Below are 21,739 nucleotides of genomic sequence, written 5' to 3'. Positions count from 1 at the left end.
GGGTACCTTTCAGGGAAGGTAGCATTCAGTGCCTACTAGGCGCTCAGCTTTTCTTTTTCTTAACAGGGGTCTTATTTAATCGTTGCTAGTACTCATGTGAACCAAAGCCAACAGTCATTGTAGCATTCATTAACCTGTACTGTGCTAAAGGCATCATGAGCATTTGCTTGGTACATCCCCACAAGGTCCCTGTGAGGTGGGTGTGATTTCATACGGTGAGGCACTGATAGTGAACGATAGAGCCAGCATTCAGCAAGACTGATGACAGAACTCCTGATTTATGACTCAATTGAGTCATAAATCACCTACCATGAAATACACCATTGCACAGTGTACAATTCAGTGGTTTCTAACGCATTTACAGGGTTGTCCAACCATCACCACCATCCAATTCCAGAATATTTTCATCAACCTCAGAAAAAACTACCTGTTAGCAGTCACTTCCCGTTTCTTCCCTCACCTAGTTTCTGGCAACCACTAATCTACTTTTTTAAAAAATGGATTTGCCTCTTATGGACATTTCATATAGCTGGAATCATGTAAAATGTGGCCTTTTGTGTCTGGCCTCTTTCACTTAGCATAAAGTCTTATGGGTTCATCCCTGTGGTAGCATGTGTCAGCACTTCTTTCCTTTTTATTGCTGAATACTATTCCATTGTATTTATATACCACATTTTGTTTGTCCATTTGTTAGTTGACGGACATTTGGACTTTTTTCATTCTTTTTGCTGTTATGAGTAATGCTGCTCTGAACAATTGTGTATGAATTTTTTTTATAGACATGCTTTTATGTCTCTTGGGTGCATATATAAGAGTAGAATTCCTGGGAGAGCCCCTGCTTTTAATCACCCTGAGAAAGGGAACATCTCCATTCAGGAGTGAGCAAACCAAGGCCCCCCAAGTAGTGAATTGACTTGCTGATGATCACAGCTCATGATAGGGACAGGAACATGACTGCTGGTCCCCTAGCTCAGGAACCCATGTTCTTTCCATTATTACACTCAACTCTCATTTTGCAGTTTAGGGAAACAGATCCAAGGCGGGAAAGACTGGTATAGGAGAGTGGGGAACTGGCTTGGGATCCCTCAGGTTCCCTGTCCCCCATCTCCTGCCCCTTCCCTGCATCAGCACCGCATCTCCGGCCGGTGCCTGCTGCCCCACCCCCAGCCCCATTTACTTAGTGTCGATGGGCCCCTTCCACTTGGGAAGGAAATGGATCCAATAAGGTAATTAACAGTGAAGTGTTAGGGATTTGCCCGTTTTTCAAATCTCTTTTTCATTTGCCTCCCTGCTCCCATCTTTGTTTGCATTTTAAAAGAGGACCCCCAGGAGGGCAATGCTTAACCTGCATGAAACTCCCGCCCCCTGTGCTCCTTTGTGATGCCCATGTAGCCTCCGCCTATTGGCACCATAAGGAGCTGTCGATTCCATTAACTGATTGACACATGGGGCTTCTCTTCAGCCATGTTATTCACCCAGATCTCATGCCTCTGATGTCTCCTGGTGCCTTCTAGGACCCTGTCTGGGTGGGTGTGGTGAGTGAAGTAGGAGATCCAGGCTATTGTTGTGATAAAGACACCACTGGCTAGGTCTCTCACCTTTTCCCTCCCTTCTTCCCTGATACTGGTCATCAGACTCTTATTCAAGAAGGTGTCTACCCTATACCCAGAGGAAAGGGACATCCTTATCTCTGAAGATACAGGGACACAGAGAAGAATCTGAACAAACAGGCCCTGCTCCCAGTTTATCAGTATTAGATCATCCCCCTTTCTCCAGTCACACTTCTTCATCAAACCTGGCATATAGAAATATGCAGCATTACCTGTTTCTTTTCTTTCTTTATTTTTTTGAGACAGGGTTTCTCCCTCTGTCTCCCAGGCCAGAGTGCAGTGGCGCAATCTTGGCTCACTGTAGCCTCCACCTCCCTGGTTCAAGCAATTCTCCCACCTCAGCCTCCTGAGTAGCTGGGATTACAGGCACCCGCTACCACACCTGGCTAATTTTTGTATTTTTGGTAGAGATGGGGTTTCACCATGTTGGCCAGACTGGCCTTGAACTCCTGGCCTCAAGTGATCTGCCCACCTCAGTTTCCCAAAGTGCTGGGATCACAGATGTGAGCCACCATGCCTGGCCAGAGTTACCTGTTTCTTTGGGCCTTCATTTCTTTATGAAGGCTTCTGCATCATCTAAAAACTTAGATTAATTTATATGCATTGTTCTTGTTACTCTGTCTTTTGTTATAGGGTCCTCAGCCATAACCCTAAGATGGGAAAGAAGGATGTTTCTTTTCCACTATTGTGTGTTCTACATTGCAGCGGCCTTCCTCATAGAAATGGTCACCCAAGGCTCTGATAATGGAGATATGTCAGAAATGCTAGGGCTGTGTGTCCAGAATAGTAGAGCCAGTCATAGGTGGCTGTTGTGCCCTTAAAATGTGGCAAATCTGATTTTGAGTGTAAACTCCACACAGGCTTTCAAAAATTTCATGTGACGGAAAGGATATGACATAGCCCGTTAATAGTTTTCTATATAGGCTGGGTATGGTGACTCACACCTGTAATCCCGGCACTTTAGGAGGCTGAAGCCAGAGGATTACGTAAGCCCAGGAGCTTGAGATCAGCCTGGGCAATATAGCGAGACCCCTTTTCTACAAATAATTTAAAAAATTAGCTGGGCATGGTGGCACACATCTATAGTCCCAGCTACTTCGGAAGCTGAGGTGAGAGGATTGCCTGAGCCCAGGAGGTCAAGGCTGCAATGAGCCGTGATTGACCCACTGCACTCCACAGCCTAGATGATGGAGCAAGACCCTGTTTCAAAAAAATGTTTTTTTTTTTTTCTGATATTGATTAAATACAGAAACAACATTTTAGATATACTGGGTTAAATAAAATACATTATTTCACTTGGGAGGCTGAAGCAGAAGGATTGCTTGAGCCTAGGAGTTTGAGGCTGCAGTGAGCTCTGATTGTGCCACTGTACTCCATTCTGGGTGGCAGAGTGAGATTATCTTAAAAAAAATTATTTTTACCCGTTTATTTATTTATTTAAGTAGAGATGGGGTTTCACCATGTTGGGCAAGCTGTTCTCAAACTCCTGAACTCAGGTGATCCTCCCGCCTTGGCTTCCCAAAGTGCTAGGATTACGGGCATGAGCCACCATGCCCAACCTCACCTTTTTAAATGTAGCTACTAGAAAATTTAAAATTGTATATGTGGCTCATATTATCTTCCTGTCGGACAGTGCTCGCTAGATGGTGAATTCCATGAGTCAGGGGTTTGCACTCTGCGTTTATATATATTTATATATATATTTTTTTTTTGAGACGGAGTTTCGTGCTTGTTACCCAGGCTGGAGTGCAATGGCGCGATCTTGACTCACCGCAACCTCTGCCTCCTTGGTTCAGGCAATTCTCCGGCCTCAGCCTCCTGAGTAGCTGGGATTACAGGCACGTGCCACCATGCCCAGCTGATTTTCTGTATTTTTAGTAGAGACGGGGTTTCACCATGTTGACCAGGATGGTCTCGATCTCTTGACCTCGTGATCCACCCGCCTCGGTCTCCCAAAGTCCTGGGATTACAGGCGTGAGCCACTGCGCCTGGCCTATATATATTTTTTTTTAATATAGTTTTTTTTTTTTTTTAAATAGAGATGGGTTTTACCATGTTGGCCAGGCTGGTCTTGAACTCCTGACCTCAGGTGATCCACCCGCCTTGGCCTCCTAAAGTGTTGGGATTACAGGTGTGAGCCTACACTCTGCATTTAAAGCAGTGGGTTCCTGTGGGCCCTTTTGGGCCTCAGCTTCCTCATCTGTAAGCCTCAATTTCGTCATCTGGAATCCATAATCTAGAAAGGACCTGTCCAGCTTCAGCAGTATTGTCAGGTGACCATCAAGCTCTTTGGGCCTCATTTTCTTTTTCTTTTTTTGAGACAGAGTCTTGCTCTGTCACCCAGGCTGGAGTGAACTGACACAATCTTGACTCACCACAACCTCTGCCTCCCTGGTTCAAGTGACTCTCATGCCTCAGCCTCTCTAGCAGCTGGCATTAGAGGAGTGCGCCACCATGCCCAGCTAGCTTTTTTAATAGTTTTAGTAGAGACAGGGTTTTGCCATGTTGGCCAGGGTAGTCTTGAACTGGCCAGGTGATTCACCCACCTCAGTCTCCCAAAGTGCTGGGATTGCAGGTGTGAGCCACTGTACCCGGCCTGGCCTCTGTTTCTTTTTCTATCAGATGAGGTAAATGATTCCTGCCTTGTTCTCTGCCACCACTTAATGAAATTAGAGAATGGATGAGGGGTTAAAAAAAAAAAGAATGGACGAGGAAATACTTGGAAAGTATACAGAACAGAACTGTACCAACGTTGGGTGCTATCATTGTTACCCACCCAGCTCATACCTGTAGGTACCGTGAGTAGCCAGGTGGAGGCTGGCAGCTTCCTGGCTAAAAGAGTAGGCAGACAGCAGAACCCTGAGCCTGGGCAGGGGTCCCGAGTGCCATTCTGCCTTTGCCTTGGATTGTGTGAGAGTTCCTGGACTAGCTTCATGTCTGTGTCCTGGCCAAATGGACGATGAAAATGATACCATGGGTTGCTGAAATGCCATGTTCTGAGAAGTCTAAAGTGTCATGTAGCTCCTGTGTATGGTGTGTGAGGCCAGAGGACAGTTTTCATGATTGCTAGTTTACTGCTAGAAATACACAAGAGGTTGAAGTGATTTGGTCAAGGTCATAGAGGGAGGCAGTGCTGGTGGCTGAGGCCTGAGGGGTTTGGTTGTCTCAGGCCTTACAGTGAGAGTAAACCTGTCTGGACTCAGATCCTTTTCTCCCGGTTGTCAGGAGGTGCCTGGGATAGTGGGAATTGTGAGACTGGAGGTCCAGAGGCTGGCTGTTTCCTAAGCTATCCACCAGGAGGCTGAGAAGTAAGCCTGTTGTGCCTGCCCTGCCACATTCCAGGAGTGTTCTGTTCCCCCCGCCCCCAGCCTGAGGGACTGGGGGCCTGCTTTATTTTTAGTTAGTTCAGTGTGACAGCCTTGTTCTCTTTCTGGGCAAGGACTTGGCCACTGTTACCAGCCAGGAAGCTCCTGTTAGAACCTCTAGACCATACTCAGGTCCTCCTAGGAAGAGGAGGGCAAGGGAAGGGGTGCTGAGGTTGGGATCATCAGCCAGTGTCGCTCTCCTTGCTGGGTGCCTGAGACATTTGGCTGAACCCCACAGACTCAAGTGGGGTTCATAACAGCTACCTTACAGTTGTGCAGATTTGGCTGTAGGAGGTTAAAGCACCCATCATGGGCTCTGTCCACATTCATGTTCCTAGAACCTCAGTTTTTTCATCAAGAATGGGGATCCCATTTTCCTTGTGATTTGTTGTGCATAAACAGAGTTCACTGAAACAGAACCAACAGTTTATACATTTTGAGAGACACTCATGAACCCGGAAGAAGGGACCCTGCACGACTGTGTCCCCAGGACAGTGTTTTCAAGTGCCTGAGGGATGGTTTTGGCTTCGGTGATGCATCACACAGACATGTCACTGAGGAGCCCTGCAGTGGAATTGATGATCCCAGACACAGTTCCTCTGGTAGCTTGCAGGTGACTCAGCTTGAATAAGGAAGTGGGAATCCTGATTATCTTTAGGCTCCTCTGTCCCTCTGGGCCTCAGCAATGCAGTGGAGAAGTGGTGAGGGGAAGGCAGGGGTTAGAAGTGCCTGGAACTCACTGTCACTTAGCGAGATCCTGAAGTGAGGGGCCACTGCAGGGGAGAGAAGGGCTGGGCCATTTGGGGAAGTCTCTGGCCCTTATCTGAGCCAGCAAACCCTCTAAGACCTCCCTAGGGTAGGCGTCACCAGAGGCCTCCCGCCCAGCACAGAAGCCACCCAGCCTGGCCGGGGAGCCACCACGCGGTGCCTTCTAGGGCTCCCAGACACACAAAGGGCCCAGAGAGCATGACTCCTACACCCTTGGCACTCATGGTTTAGCTGGCCGCGTGGACCATGCATGTGTTCCTGCAACGCCCAGGAAAGACACACACCACGAAGTGTCCCCTGGGCAGATCGACTCCTACCTAGTGAGCACCTAAGGCCGAGGGGATGCTGAGGAGAGGAGTGGACGGTGTGGGGTGGGGCGGATCATGGCATGTGCTCCCCAGAAGGTGAGTTGGGAGGTGAGCTTTGGGAGGAAGAAGGAGCTGGGGACGGAGAGGCTTAGGAGGCAGACTGGACAGGGCTCTGTGAGGGAGGACCTTTGAGGTGTTGAACCACTGTCAGGGTGCTGGGAGTCAGTGGTTGCTTTAGGGACCCCACTGGATCAGGGCTGCCTCCCCTTGTGGCCAACTTCCTCCCTGCCCAGAGACCAGCTGCCAAGAGCAGGACAGAAACTAGGTTCCCAGCCGCCAGCCCTAGGACTGAGGTAGGGCTGAGCAGACACAGAAGCCATGTGCTGGCAGGAAGAGGAGTGCAGGTTACTGGGCGGGCACAGACCACAGTGTGGGCCCCTTGCTCTCAGCTTGCTATGGCTGTTGAACTTCCTTCCCAGACTGTGTGAAAGGGGAAGGAGCAGATCGGAAAGCTTGTCGAGGCTCTGATCCCAGCTGGAGGAGAGAAGAGGCCTCCTGGAGGTCACACTGGAGTGGCATGCTTTCTGCAAGGCTGGGCAGCCAGGCTGTTCTGGAGTGGTTGGAGCAGTGGCAGTGATGCCCCTTCAGTACTGTGTCTCCCACTCCAGGAAGCCCCTGGCCCTGGCTCTCCCCAGACTGACAGGATAGAGCACAGGACCAGGAATCAGGAAGCTTGCTGTCCACCCCAATTCTCTGCAAGGATGTTGCCCTGGCCAGTTGAGGAACCTCCTGGCCCCTCATTCTTGCTCAGAGCGTTGTGAGTGATGGCACCTGCTCTGCTTCTGCAGACAGGATGCTGTAAGGACCAACAGGTAAAAGTGCTGTGCAAAGTAGAGCGGCCTTTATAGGTCAGAGTCATAGGAACACACCCACGTGACGGATGGGAAGATGGAGGTGTCCACAGGCCTTGACTGTGTCCTGTCATCAGACCGGGCAGGGTCCTGAGGAAGTCTTTAGTACGGCTCTGCTAGTTTGAGTCTTAGAGACAATGTCTGCAGGAAATAGAAAGCGGGAAGTACGTTTTCAAAGAAAAAAGAGTTTATCCATTTTTGTAAAACAAAAAGAACCATCCATCTTTGTATGTATGAGTGTTTGTTTAGGTAGGAAAATAGTCCTAATACATAAAGCTCTATTAGCAGAAATATCTCTGGGAGGCTGGGGGGAGAATTAATACTTTTTATTTTTGAGACAGAGTCTCACACTGTCATCCAGGTTGGAGTGCAATGGCGTGATCTCAGCTCACCGAAACCTCTGCCTCCTGGGTTCAAGCGATTCTCCTGTCTCAGCCTCCTGAGTAGCTGGGATTACAGGCATGCGGCACCATGCCTGGCTCCCAGCTAATTTTGTATTTTTAGTAGAGACAGGGTTTCTCCCTGTTTGTTAGGCTGGTCTCGAACTCCTGACCTCAGGTGATCCACCCACCTCAGCCTCCCAAAGTGCTGGGATTACAGGCGGGGCCACGGCACCTTGCCAAGAATTATTACTTTTTACTTTTATGCACTTGTATGATGTTGGAATATATTTTACAGTAAGTATATATTACTGTTACTGCTTCTTTGAAAAAATAATAAAGCAGTGCAGATGTTTCAGAGTAGTTCTGCCAGAATCTTTCATTTGCTATTTTTTCAGGCATATTGCCTTTCAGCTTTAGTTTTCTACCAGTGGATCAGTAGCATTTTTGGTAGATACATTTTTTTTTTTTTTTTTTTGAGAAGGAGTTTCACTTTTGTGGCCCAGGCTGGAGTGCAATGGCACAATCTTGGCTCACTGCAACCTCTGCCTCCTGGGTTCAAGTGATTCTCCTGCCTCAGCCTCCCAAATAAATGGGATTACAGGCATCCACCACTATGCCTGGTTAATTTTGTATTTTCTTTTTTTTTAAATTTTGTATTTTCAGTAGAGATGGGGTTTCTTCATGTTGGTCAGGCTGGTCTTGAACTCCTGACCTCAGGTCATCCACCCGCCTCGGCCTTCCAAAGTGCTGGGATTACAGGCATGAGCCACAGCACCCAGTGATAGATGTATTTTTTTTTGAGATGGAGTTTTGCTCTGTTGCCCATCCTGGAGTGCAGTGGTGCGATCTTGGCTCACTGCAACCTCTGCCTCCTGGGTTCAAGCGATTCTCTGCTTCAGTCTCCCAAGTAGCTGGGATTACAGGCACCTGCCACCATGTCTGGCTAATTTTTGTATTTTTAGTAGAGATGAGGTTTCACCAGCTAGATGCAGTTTTTAGGCATTGAGGTGAAAGGAGTTAGGGGCACATGATTAAGTCACTTAGGGATGGGATGGAAGGAAATGACACTTGATGCTTACTTTGTTTCTGGCACGTTAAAATCCTCCCATAGCTCTCTGTGGTGGAGGATTTATTATCTCCATCTTAAAAATGAAACTCACAAAGATAAGTCACTTGTCCAGAGTCACACAGCTAATAGGATTTGAACCCAGCTCTTTGTCCACAGCCCTGTGTTCCTTCCACCACATGAGAAAAATGGAAATGCTTAAGGTGAAGCCCCAAATGGGAGGTTACAAGCCCTGGAATCTAGACCCAGCTGCCATTTATAAATTACAAAACTTAGCTTGAATCATGGGTCTGTTTCCTCTCCTAGATAATGGAGATAATGATGTCTTTCCTGCCTACTTCACTGGGCTACAGTGACAGGAGAAGGGCAACTAGCATTAAAGCACCTGCTTCCTGCCTGGCACTTGGCATCCACAAGCTCATTTCACATCTTTCTACGCAATTCAAATGGGATAATGTATATGAAGGTCTGTGTCTGAAGGGCCAGTGCACATGTGGGGCCTTGCTAATGGTGATGTTAATAAGCACCCAGGACCCATTTTCTCCGAGTCAGTGTCCTTAGGAAAGGAAAGTGAATTCTGATGTTGAAATCTCTGTCTTCCTCTAAGCTAACATCCTTCTTAACTCTTCAGGGTGCATGCCACGATTTCTTTGTAAGTGGAGTATCTTGCTTGGAAAGTTCAGTTGAAAGGCCTGCATTAGCAGCTTCAGTCACACCTGCTGTTCTGGATCATCTTGATCTTTATGGGAGAATGGATGAGAGAGGGAGTGAAGTTTTCCATGGTTGTGCCCCCTTCCATGGGGTAGGGTGAAAACGCCCGGGATGGTTACCAGTGGTTACTGGTGCCTCCTGCTGCAACTAGCCTGTTCACTTAGGCATGTCCAGTCTTGAGTTTGTTTTTTGTGCATGTTCTGTTGGAAGCAGGAGTGGGGGATGGGTTTCGGCCCAGAAATGTTTGTGAGTTGAGTGCAGTGCCAGGCCATTGAGTTCTTTTCTTGGCTGGAGGGCTCTGGGCTGTGTGCCTCTGCTTATGACATCTCCTGCTCTGCAAGGGTCCAACTTTGGGAGCCGCTGAGAGCTTCAAGGTCCCCTCAGTCCACAAGAAGGAGAATCCGGGACAAGTTTCTGGACAGAGTTTGAGCAAGAGCACCCGCCCTGTGCTGCCAGCCTAGCTACTCTCATAGGAAGGGCTCTTTCCCCTGGCAATGGTGGACAGAGGCCCTGGAGGCTGGATGCGGGTTCTTGGCAGCCTCAGGCAAGACTCTGAGGGACCCAGCTTGGTGTTTGATGTCTGGCGTCTGGGACCAGGCATCGTTCCATTTCCATATTTCCATCCCAGCCTGCCCAGAGTCCCACATGCTTGTGTCAGGCACCCAGTCCAGAGGGGCATGTCTGCTGAGTCCCGCACCAGGTGCCTGCCTGGCTGGGCAGTGTGGCAGGTACCAGGGAGCTGACTTCTTCTCTGGCCAGTCCAGCCCCAGGCCCCAGGGTCTTTGCTGGTTCGGTGGCCGCTTCTGGTCTAGCGAGGACCAGTGGAAAGAAGGGGCTTCTCTTCACTGTCCCCATTAATGTAAGATCCAGGAGTCCCCAGTTTCAGTTCCAGCCTTGCCTCAATTATACCCGCGTTTGACCTTAGTGCCCATGTCTCTACTGAGAGGGGTTGTACCCCACGATGACTCGTGAACCTGAACAAAAGGAGGAAAACCCTCCCTCCGTAGCAGCTTGGGGACCAGGCCATCCTCTGTGTCGGCAGCCTCCCTTTTGATTTGAGCTTCTAGGCTTTATTTGGGTTCGGCTTGGCTGTCCTGAAATGTTGGGGTTTTTGGATCAATGTCTGAGTGCTGAGCTGCACCTTGAGTTAGAAGGCAGGAGAGCTGTGGAATTACGGAGAGCTGCCTTTTCTAGAAGCTTTTCATTGTCCAGCTAGAAACCCTTGCAGCTCTACTTGGATCTGCCTTCTGCAGAGCAGGGGACCAGCCTTCTCTAAGGGGCAGGGATGACAGAATGGAGTAACCTTAGACTTGCAGGTATAAACCCTCATTCCCCCAGCTGTGTGCTTTGAACTAATAAATCACTTAGCTTCTTGGACCCTCAGTTTCTGTGTCTGTAAAATGGGGATTAAGAGCATCTCCTTGACAGTTTTGAAGGTTAAATGACATACTGGATCTTGATATACTGATAGACTGTAAACCACAAGAGAATTATATAGTATTATTCCAGGACCCAGCACTGTTTGAATTCCTCCTTTGTGTCAAGCAACTGGGTGAGTTCCAAAGGTGTATTCAATATGTTTTCTTTCCCCGGGGAACCCACACAGTATCATAGGAGATGGACATCTTAATAAAGTATAATCATGATATGTGAGGAGTGTCGTCTTCAGGGGTGTGTCCAAAATGCTGGAGTAGCAATGTGCCTTTTAAAAATTAAAATAGAAAAAAATTTGAGACAGAGTCTTGCTGCATTGCCCAGGCTGGAGTGCAATGGCATGATCTCGGCTCACTGCAACCTCCACTTCCTGGGTTCAAGTGATTCTTCTGCCTCAGTCTCCCGAGTGCGCCCAGCTAATTTTTGTATTTTTAGTAGAGACTGGGTTTTACCATGTTGGCCAGGCTGGTCTCAAACTCCTGACCTCAAGTAATCCACCTGCCTTGGCCTCCCAAAGTTCCGGGGTTACAGGCATGAGCCACTGTGCCTGGCCTTAAAATTAAAAATATTTTTAGAGGTGCAGTCTCACTATGTTGCTCAGGTTGGTCTTGAACTTTTGGGTTCAGGAAACCCTCCTGCCTCGGTCAGACTCCCAGAGTGCCAGGGCTACAGGCATGAGCCATCGTGCCAGCTAGCAATGTGGCTTTTATTGTATGATCTTGCTCTTGCTCCTCCATTCTCTGCACAGCAGACACACAAGTCTCATCATGGTTGTACCCAGTAAAGCCATCCCAAGGCTTAGTGTGCTTTGGGATCCTGCTTGCATTTGTTTGTGTGGCTCATCAGGCCCTGCGTGGTTGAGCTCTGGACAGTCCTTCCAGGCACATCATCAGCTTGTTCGTTACAAAAACCACCCTCCCTCCCCTTTGGCCTTCACATATGCCCTTGCTTGTGCCTGGGCATGCTCTCCAACATCGCCCCTCCAGGAAGCCTTCTCTCCCATGCTTGTACTGTGGCTGTCTCTCCCCACAGACCTAGGGCACTACGAGGGCAAGGGCTGCTGATGACTGCTGCCAGCCAGTGTAGAGCATGGCTTGTCTTTCCTCCCAGGGCCATGTTTCTGGCAATTTCTTTTTTAAATAAATAAATAAATATACACACACATATATATATTTAAAATTGTGTGTGTGTGTGTATTTGTTTTTTTTAAGACTGGATTTCGCTCTGTCACCCAGGCTGGAGTGCAGTGGCACAGTCATGGCTCACGGCTCACTGCAGCCTCTGCTTCCTGGGCTCAAGCAGTCTTCTGCCTCAGACTCCAGAGTAGCTGGGACTATGGGACTACAGGGGCACGCCACCATGCCTGGCTGATTTTTGTATTGTTTTAGAGACAAGGTTTCACCATGTTGCCTGTGCTGGTCTTGAACTCCTGGCCTCAAGCAATCCGCCTGCCTCAGCCTCCCAAAGTGTGGGGATTACAAGAATTAGCCACTGTTCCTCGGCAATTAAAAAAATATTTTTAGAGCCAATCTCACTCTGTCACTTAGGCTAGTGGTACAATCATTGGCTCAGTGCAGCCTCACCCTCTTGGGCCCAAGTGATCCTCTTGCCTCAGCCTCCCAAGTAGCTAAGACTACAGGCGGGCATCACCACATTTCACTAATTTTTATTTTTATTTATTTATTTTTATAAAGATGAGGTTTCACCGTGTTGGTTAGTCTGGTTTTGAACTCCCGACCTCAGGTGATCCGCCCGCCTTGGCCTCCAAAGTGCTTGGATTACAGGCGTGAGCCATGATGCCTGGCTAATTTTTATTTTTTGTAGAAACGGGGGTTGTTGCCTGGGCTGGTCTCAAACCCTTGGGTTCAAATGATTCTCCTGCCTTGGCCCCACAAAGTGCTGGGATTACAGGTATCAGCCACCAGGCCTGGTTTCTTCTGGCAATTTCTATTCAGGCTCTTGGTGGTTTCTGATTGCCTTTCTTTGAGCTGCTTTACTGTGAAGGGAAAAAGGTGGTAGGGCTAGTGATTGGGAGTGGGGGCAAGGATCAACGCTGGCCACAGAGGGTGTTGGCAGACACTTTGGGAGGCCTAGGTGGGTGGGTCACTTGAAGTCAGGAGTTCAAGACCAGCCTGGCCAAGATGGTGAAACCCTGTCTCTACTAAAACTACAAAAATTAGCAGGGCGTGGTGGTATGTGCCTGTAATCCCAGCTACTTGGGAGGCTTGAGGCAGGAGGATGGCTTGAACCTAGGAGATGGAGGTTGCAGTGAGTCAAGATTACACCATTGCACTCTAGCCTGGGTGACAGAGAGAGACTATGTCTCAAAAACAAAAAACTATCAAGGTCTTTTCAGCTTTGTGGTGTCATAAATCTGTCTCTCTATCCACTGGGAGCCTTCTGTGTGCAAGGCTCCATGCGAGGAATTGCAGAGGTCAAGGTGACACACACAGAAAGCTGGGATCCAGGCCAGACCCTGCCTAGAGGTCAGTGCTGAGGGAGGGGTGATAATCCAGTGTGAGGGACTTGGACATCTTCAGGAAGAAGTGACAATTGATCTGAACCTTGAAGGTTAGGTGAGCTGGGAAGAAAAGGAAGGGCATTTCAGGTAGCGGTAACAGCGGAAGGAGAGCCTGGGGCACCTGCCAGGAATGGTAGAAGTGGTTTGGCCAGAGTTCAGAGAGCTTGGAACAACACCTGCAGAGGGTAGGTGCCTTGGGAATGGGAGGCATTTCAGGGCTTTGGGCAGCGTGTGACTTGATTGGGGTTGTACTTTAAGAGGCGAATGCCGCAGTGGTGTAGAAGATGGGTTGAAAGGGAGAGGCTGAAGATATAGTAGATGATCATCAGCAATCCAGGACATAGAGCAGCAGAAAGAATGGATGGTGAAACAAAAGGACCTTCCTTGGTGGACTCCACAGGGATAGTGCCATCAGGACAGGTATCTAGCCCAATGCCAGGCACATAGTGGGTGCCTAGTGAATACTTTCTGGGAAAATAAAAGTGAAGATACCATCAATGATGAACAACTAGTGACAGCCAGTGACCACCCAGAGTGCCTGAGGTTAGGAGCCTGGACAGCTTGAGGAGAATGGGGAACCCAGGAAGAGGAACAGGTTGGGTCAGGCCTGGTGAAGGGTAGAAGTAGCTTGACTTGGAGGTCCTGGCACACAGGCCCAGTATGGGAGCCCAGGGGCTGTCTCTATACATTGAGGCTGGGTTTAAGGTTTCTGTGCTCTGGGCCTGCCACCCTGTATTCTTGGAAAGGTTCTAGCCCTTTGGCCACCACTTCTACCTTTCTAGAAGTGTTGCCCAAGGACACCTACCAGTACTACTGTCTCATGTTAATAATAATAGCTGATGTTTATTGAGTACTTACTGTGTTCCAAGTGCTTCTCTGTCTCATTTGAACTTATCCTGTATGTTAGGTCTTATCTATCATCTCAGTTTTTCAGTTGAGGAAACTGAAATTCACATAGCTGTTAAGCTGTGGGGTTAGGATTGAACCCAGTTGGCTGGCTCCAGAGCCCTTGTTCATAGCTTCTCTGTCATTCTCATCTTGGTGACAGTGAGCCAGCAACTTCCCACAGAGGGATGGAGGCTTGAGGTGTTCCTGATACTGGAGGAAGCCTGTCTCCATCAAGTACTTGGGGGGTTGAAGATCAGCTTCCATGTAATATTTGAGAATTGGAAAGGATCTAAGAGATGTTTGGTTCATTTTACAGGCCAGGAACTGGGCTCAGAGCATTTGCATGCCAGCTCTGGGTGACATGGTTAATGGCAGTTGAATGACCTTCCACTGTGCGACATGCCATCGTGCGTGTTCCTGTGCCTGTGGGAACTGGCTATCTTGGCTGGTGGGTGCCTCATCCTACCCTGTCTTCCCCCTCTCGACATCATTCTCCTTTCTTCTCATCCTCCTCCAGATTGACAAATATCTCTATGCCATGCGGCTCTCTGATGAAACTCTCGTAGATATCATGACTCGCTTCAAGAAGGAGATGAAGAATGGCCTCTCCCGGGATTTTAATCCAACAGCCACAGTCAAGATGTTGCCAACATTTGTAAGGTCCATTCCCGATGGCTCTGGTAAGTCTCTCACCCAGAGGTTGAACTCTGAGGGCTGAATGCTCTGTGAAATCATCCTTCTAACTTCATTTACTCATACATTCACTCATTCATTCACCATTCCATCAGTCTGGTCTCCCATTCATCCACTGATCCATTGATCCATCCATCCATCCATCCATCCATCCATCCATCCATCCATCCATCCATCCATCCAGTATGTGTCTACTGAGTATCTACCATATGCTAGGCACTGGAGATACCATGGTTGGACAGGGCTGACCTGCTGTCATCCACTTCACTGTCTAGTGGCTTGTGATACTTTAGAAAGTGTAGTGCTGATGAATCTCACAGATGCTGCGTGGGTTGCTCTTATGTCTTCATGATGAAGAACTCCAGAACAAATGAAAGGCTCGTTTTAGGGAAATCACTCCATCAGGCCATCGATGCTTCCCTCTCTTCTCACCCCAGATAATAGCAATCCTAGTGGACAGGTGGGTCTCAGACTTAGAGGGGCAATTCCAGTCTCCATTTGGACAGATTTCATAGATGCAGAATTGAGGCAGCCCCCAAAACAAAGAAATAGAAAGGGGAGGTAGAATTTAAAGAAAATTTTCATCCTTTCACTCTGCCTCCTGTGGCTCATGCCCTGCAGTGGGACTTTGGGGGAGGGGTCCCTGAGGATTGTCTGTATCTCCTCCCCAGAGGAGTGGTATCAGCCCCTGCACTTGGCTGAGTGGAGACTGGGAGGGTGCAGTCTGGCCTGCTAAGTGGAAGCTGTTCTCCCTGGTGGACCCGCAGTTACTGTTTGTAGAGGCAAGTGCTGTGCTCCCTCCAGTATGGTGCCCTCACAGGAATTCCCTGTGAGTGGTGTTCTGTGCTCTAGGGTAGGGCTCACCTGCTCTAGGCAGCAGAGGGAGGGAAAGCAGGAGGAAGTCAGGTTTCTCTTTGGGTTGTGAGTGCACACCCAGTGAGTACAGCCTTCACACACCCCTGGGATTTATTCCCTGCTCTCAAGGCTCTTATTTAAAGGAGTGATTTGGGGCATCTTGTGTGCAGCCAGCAAAATGGATGCCAGGAAAACTGCAGCTGTTGCAGTGGACAGTCTTGAAAGATGGGCAAGTGGAAGTAGACTGCTTGCAGCAGGAAAAACCTCTGCCCTCGGCCTGCAGTCATCCTGAATGAGATTTGGACATTGATAAAGAGGACATGTACTGCCTGCTGTGGCCATTGGTGGAGTCTACTTCATGCTCACATATTAGCATGTTTATCTCTGATTTTCGTTGGCTGTTTAAAAGCCTACTTCACCTCCGTCCTTTTGTTTAGGTGTTGATTACTTGCACCTACTTTTAGCTTTTTAAGAACTACTAAAGAGATTCTGGCCATCAGTGATTAGACTGTGGTCTGCCTTTGGTGTGTTCTCTTGTCTCTGGCTGGCAAAGAAAGACCCTTATAGTTCACTTTTGCTTATCCCAGCCATGGATGTCACCTACAGCCAAGAGCATTGGAATTTTTCCAGGATGAGGAGAGCTCTGTAGTAGAGGCATGGCTCTGACTGCTTTCAGCCCAGAGAAGAGGAAGGAGGGTGCGGCGGGGGGAGTGGGCATGGGCAGCGCCCAGGAGAGCACCTGCTTTGGCTTTGCTTGGGAGAGCTTAGAAGGATACCTGATCCCTGACAAGGCACCTGGTCCTCTGTGACTGGCCCAGGGCAGACACAGGGGAGGAGGAGACACTTTGCCTCCTTCCCCCTGAGCCCCTCTCAAGCCAGCCAGTGTCCCAGGGCCCTATGTCAGCAGGGGTGCTCTCCCTCTCTCCTTCACAAACCATTTCCAGGATTGAGAGTCCCAAAATGTGATCCCAGTGTGATAGAAATCTAGCAATTTGCCATATTGGCTACTCCTCCAAAAAAGGCTCAGAACTCATACTCATTTGTGAAATTTATTTTCACCCCCATTAGAGATTCACAGAAACGGTACCTGCCGTTTCAAATATTTATGGGTGGGTTCAGTTAATGTGCCTCAGAACCCACACTTCCCTTGGAATGGTCCCTGCAGCCCTGCAAAGACATTGCTGTTGATAAGGACTTGGATACCCAGCCCCACCCAGTCCATTCCCTGCCCCTTTGTGTTCTGCACGCTTCCAGCTTCCGTCTTCACCTCCCCCTGCCTCCTGGCTCCTTTATCATCCAAGAACCTGGAGATCCCCGGAGTAATCAGAATTTGGGTCTCCTTAATAGTAAATCCATAGTGCTGTTCCCTTTTTGTAATGTTAATCACTGCTTCACCTGTAGTAATTAGCGACAGAATTAGTGGTAATCCCAAACCCCAGAGGGCTAAATTGGCGCTCACCACGGTGGAGAAATGCCTGAGTGGTGATGTGATTTCCAAGGCAAAGGAAGCAAACAAGCCTTTCCTTTCTCACTGCCCTCTACCCTGGGAGAGTTTTGCGTCGACGAGACGCAGAGTTTTGGAATTCAACTGATTTTTCAGAAGCATTTCTGAAAACATATCTGATACATACATTTTGATACTTATCAGCCCATTTTAATTAATTTTTCCCCCTTTGAACACTTTTTTATAGGCAGTGAGGATTTTTGTTTTTGTTATTTTGTAGAGGTAGGGTTTTGCCATGTTGCCCAGGCTGATCTCGAACTCCTAGACTCAAGTGATCCTTTTACCTCCCAAAGTGCTGGGATTATAGGTGTGAGCCACCACACCTGGCTGAAGTCTTTTAACATTGGTGATTTGGTTAAATAGAATTCCCTCTTCAAAGCTACTGTAGGGGGCAAGGGAAAACTTCCCCTTTGCCCTCTGAATGTTTGCTGAAAAATCAACTCACAAAAGGCAGATTAATAGGGGAAAGGGCATACACATTTATTAACATGCATGGGGGAGAATCACAGAGTGATGACCCAAGTATCCCAGTGGGGCCTAGATACTTATATTTCCTCTTTTCAAAGGGGAGGCAGGAGACAGGGAATAATAAATGTTTACTGGGGAGAATGAAGGGATCACGGAATAGAGATTAACCAGTACCGGTTCTCTTTGGAAACTGAATGAGAGACAGTCATCTTTTTTTTTTTTTGCAATTTTTAAAAGGAGGATTTATTTGACCAGTTTCACTTAGTGCAATACACCTTGCTTTCTTGCCCAGGTTAGAGTGTAGCAGTGCAATCTCGGCTCACCGCAACCTCTGCCTCCCCGTTCAAGCAGTTCTCCTGCCTCAGCCTCCTGAGTAGCTGGGATTACAGGTGCCCAGCACCACGCCCAGCTAATTTTTGTATTTTTAGTAGAGATGGGGTTTCACCATATTGGTTCAGCTGGTCTGGAATTCCTGGCCTTGTGATCCACCCACCTCGGACCCCCAAAGTGCTAGGATTACAGGCGTGAGCCACCGCGCCCAGCCTAGGGCCCATGGACCTTTAAAAAGGTCCATTCAGGTGTGGTCACATTCTTCAGTCTTCTTTTCTGCAGTAGATAATGAGATAACAGGGAGGGTAAGGGCAGAGTTCTCCTTGGAGGGTCTGTGGGGTCTTTATGTAGATAGGAGAAAAGCATCTTCCAGAATCTGTTGATCTTTAAGGGCCTTTAGTTCAAAATACTCATCATACCAGGGAGCCATATTTTGGGGTGAAATATTTTGGATTCTCTCACTACCCAATCTCTTGGGAACTGCTGTCCCTCTGTGTCCAGCCTCCCCCATTCTTGAAATGTCCCTTTTTTTCTCCTTTTCTCATTTATCTCTAAGGATAAATATATGTGCTAATTAGCATGTACGCTTTTCGAGGCTTAATAGCATTGGCTATTTCTTGGTTTTGCCTTCGTTGTTTCTAGCACAGTCTTTACCCAAAAGAGAAGTTTTCACCCAAAGGAGAAGTTAAAAAAAAAAAAAATTGCTAGAAGCTTGAATGTGCCATTATCGTTTTGTCTTTTTTTCATGCAAAACAGAGCCATTTACAGTGTAGTCATGGTTATTTTGGGATCCTAAATATTCATAGTACTGCTTTCCAGTCAACAGAAGAAAAATATTTACCTTCTCTTCTAGCAGCATTTGGGCTAAGTTTTCTTTCTTTCTTTTTTTTTTTTTTTTTTTTTGAGATGGAGTCTCTGTTGCTGGAGTACAGCGGTGCAATCTTGGCTCACTGCAACCTCCGCCTCCCAGGTTCAAGAGATTCTCCTGCCTCAGCCTCCCAAGTAGCTGGGACTACAGGCATGTGCCACCACACGCAGCTAATTTTTATATACTTAGTAGAGACAGGGTTTTCCCATGTTGGCCAGAATGGTCTCGATCTCTTCACCTCATGATCTACCTGCCTTGGCCTCCCAAAGTACTAGGACTACAGGCGTGAGCCACCGCACCTGGCCTGTCTTAGTTTTCTTATATGGAAAGATTGTTGGGTTATCTCAGATATTCCTCTCCATCTGTGAAACCTCCTGAGTGTCTCGTATTCCTGTCAGGTTTTTGATGAAGGTGTGGGTTCCCATCAGGTAGCTGGATTGTAGATGGTCAGGAATGCCTTTGTATCTCATGTACAGAATTAATTCACTGAGGCTGGGCATGGTGGCTCACACCTGTAATCCCATCACTGTGGTAGGCCGAGGTGGGTGGATCACCTGGGGTCAGGAATTCAAGATCAGCCTGGCCAATATGGTGAAGCCCCACCTCTACTAAAAATACAAAAATTAGCTGGGCATGGTGACAGGTGCCTGTAATCTTAGCACCTGGGAGGCTGAGGCTCGAGAATCACTTTGAACCCAGGAGGCAGAAGTTGCAGTGACCCGAGATTGTTCCACTGCACTCCAGCCTGGGCGACAGAGACTCCATCTCAAAATTAAAAAAAAAGTCAATTCCTTGAGCTGGACTCAGGCAGGCATTTCCTGTAGGCAGAGTTTTTGCTTGCCCTGTATTCCAGCACAGGCTGGGACTTGAGACACATCTGTCCTGTGTTTGTTTTCCATTATTTGCTGGTGATAATGGCTGTCATTAGAAAGTGGAGAATTGCCAGTGGCCCTTTGGATGTTTTGCTTAATGAGCCTTCTCTTGAAGAGCTGTTCTCCCAGCTTCAGTGGAAATGGGAAATGTGAGCAGAGGTCACAAGTAGGAGGCCCGAGTAGCAGGAAGGAAGGTTTGAGACCAAAGATTGAAAGAGGAAGGTTGGGAAGAAACCTATTACTGCAGAAAGAGGCTGAACTTGTAGCCAAGGAAAAAAGGAAATAAAAATCTAGAACACTGAATCAGTTTCTGAGTTTGCCACTCCTGACCTGTGTGACCTTGGAGAAGCCACTTAACTTCTGAGTCTCCATTTCCTCATGTGTCAAATGGCCATGGTAATCCCTGTCCCACCTGCCTCACCAGGCTTTCACCAGGATCAAATGAGAGTCTTCAGAAAACTGCAAACCACCATGAGTTCCAGTGGGTCATCGTCATCCTCATCAGTATTGTGATTTAATAACTGGCTTTGTAAGAATTCACTGGGAAAGTCTTTCCTAACTAATGGAGCCAGTCCAGGGATCCCACCCAGCAGGCCTAAATGTGTATGCTGAGCCCCTGCAGGAACTGGAGGTTTTCAGGATTCACTGGCATCTGTGATGTTACAGGAGGAGGAGACAGAGAAAAGGGTCAAACCAAGGCAGGCTGTCTCACCCCTGCCCCTGAGCTAGCCACACAAGATGTGGGTGATCCCGCAGGCTGCAACTCCCGTCTCTGCAAGGAGGTGACTGGACATGACAGCTCTGAAAGTCACCTCTGAATCAGAGCCAACCCGAGGTAAAAGGGACTGATAGGCGGGGTGCAGTGGCTCACACCTGTAATCCCAGCACTTTGGGAGGCTGAGGTGGGTGGATCACAAGGTCAGGAGTTTGAGATCAGCCTGGCCAATGTAGTGAAACCCCATCTCTACTTAAAAAAATACAAAACTTAGCTGGGCAAGGTGGCATGTACCTGTAGTCCCAGCTACTGGGGAGGCTGAGGCAGAATTGCTTGAACCCGGGAGGCAGAGGTGGTGCGCCAAGATTGCGCCACTGCACTCCAGCCTGGGCAACAGAGTGAGACTCAGTATCAAAAAAACAAAAAAATTCAGAAAGAACAGATAGGTCCCTTTTGTTATGGTGGGCAAGTGGGTATTTGGGGGATTCATTCTCTGACAAAGAATATTGAACTTGGGAGCCTTCTGGTTGTAGCTGAAAGAAACTCAAATTCGTTTAAGAAAAAAAGAATTCTAGTTTCTTATAACTTGGAAGTCTGGTTGTGAGTTGACTTCTGTATCTAGGGATTCATCTGTCTCTTACTTGTTCAGTCAGCTCCTTTCCTCTGTGTTCGCTTCATTTTGTCTCCCCTTACAAGTAGAGATGGCCCCTGCAGCTCTAGGCTGATACCTCCCCTTATAGCCAACTATCTCTGCGCAAAGAGCAGGTCTTGCTTCCTTGGAGAGGGCTGTGATTGGCTGACTTGGGTCATGTGCCCATCCTGAACCAATCACAATGGACAAGATGGGTGACTTGGGACGCCCCTGGATCCCATGCCTGGATCACACATTGGTCCCCCTGGAGCTAGAGCAGGGATTCAGCCCCACTTCTAACCTCATAGGTGAAAAATGGGAGCATAGTTTTCTAAAGAGATGCTAGACATCCAGCAAATTTATCAGTAATCTTGTTGTCCTTAACAGACATCATTCTTCAGTGTCTTTTGCCCAGCAGAGTATAGGACCAAATGGACCATGCATTTGGTGCAGCCATTTCTCACCGAACTAGCAGCACTCACTGCCTGCCTGCCACCTGTAAGGTTCAGTACTCAGGGGAGGGAGGTAAGCCTGCTAAATTGCCTTTGCTTTCAAGTTGCTTATTATCCAGCTGATGAAGATAAGACATACACATAAAAATAATGAGCATCGTGGCTGGGCACGGTGGCTCATACCTGTAATCGCAGAACTTTGGGAGGCCAAGGCAGGTCAATCACTTGAGATCAGGAGTTCAAGACAAGCCTGGCCAACACAGTGAAACTTCGTCTCTACTAAAAGTACAAAAATTAGCCAGGTATGGTGGTGCATGCTTGTAATCCCAGCTACTTGGGTGGCTGAGGTGGGAGGATTGCTTGAACCTGGGAGTGGGAGGTTGCAA

At 48.1% G+C, this 21,739-nt stretch overlaps 1 protein-coding gene across 16 annotated transcripts in view; it reads left to right on the top strand.

Annotated features, from left to right (window-relative positions):
* Positions 1 to 21,739, top strand: part of HK1 (hexokinase 1) — a 132,572-nt gene that overhangs the window by 57,978 nt on the left and 52,855 nt on the right. For 14 of the 16 annotated variants that reach the window (XM_078345691.1, XM_035268139.3, XM_078345685.1 and 11 more), the window contains one exon: positions 14,483 to 14,645. In XM_078345691.1, coding sequence (XP_078201817.1) covers positions 14,637 to 14,645 — 9 coding nt within the window. In that variant the 5' untranslated portion in view covers positions 14,483 to 14,636. Of the gene's footprint in view, positions 1 to 14,482; positions 14,646 to 21,288; positions 21,427 to 21,739 lie in introns of all 16 variants that reach the window. The other 2 variants (XM_078345689.1, XM_078345688.1) reach the window with 1 other exon arrangement.

Source organism: Callithrix jacchus, chromosome 12 (assembly GCF_049354715.1).
Source record: "Callithrix jacchus isolate 240 chromosome 12, calJac240_pri, whole genome shotgun sequence".
Classification (NCBI taxonomy): domain Eukaryota; kingdom Metazoa; phylum Chordata; class Mammalia; order Primates; family Cebidae; genus Callithrix; species Callithrix jacchus.
This window is presented reverse-complemented; position numbering and strand designations above follow the sequence as displayed.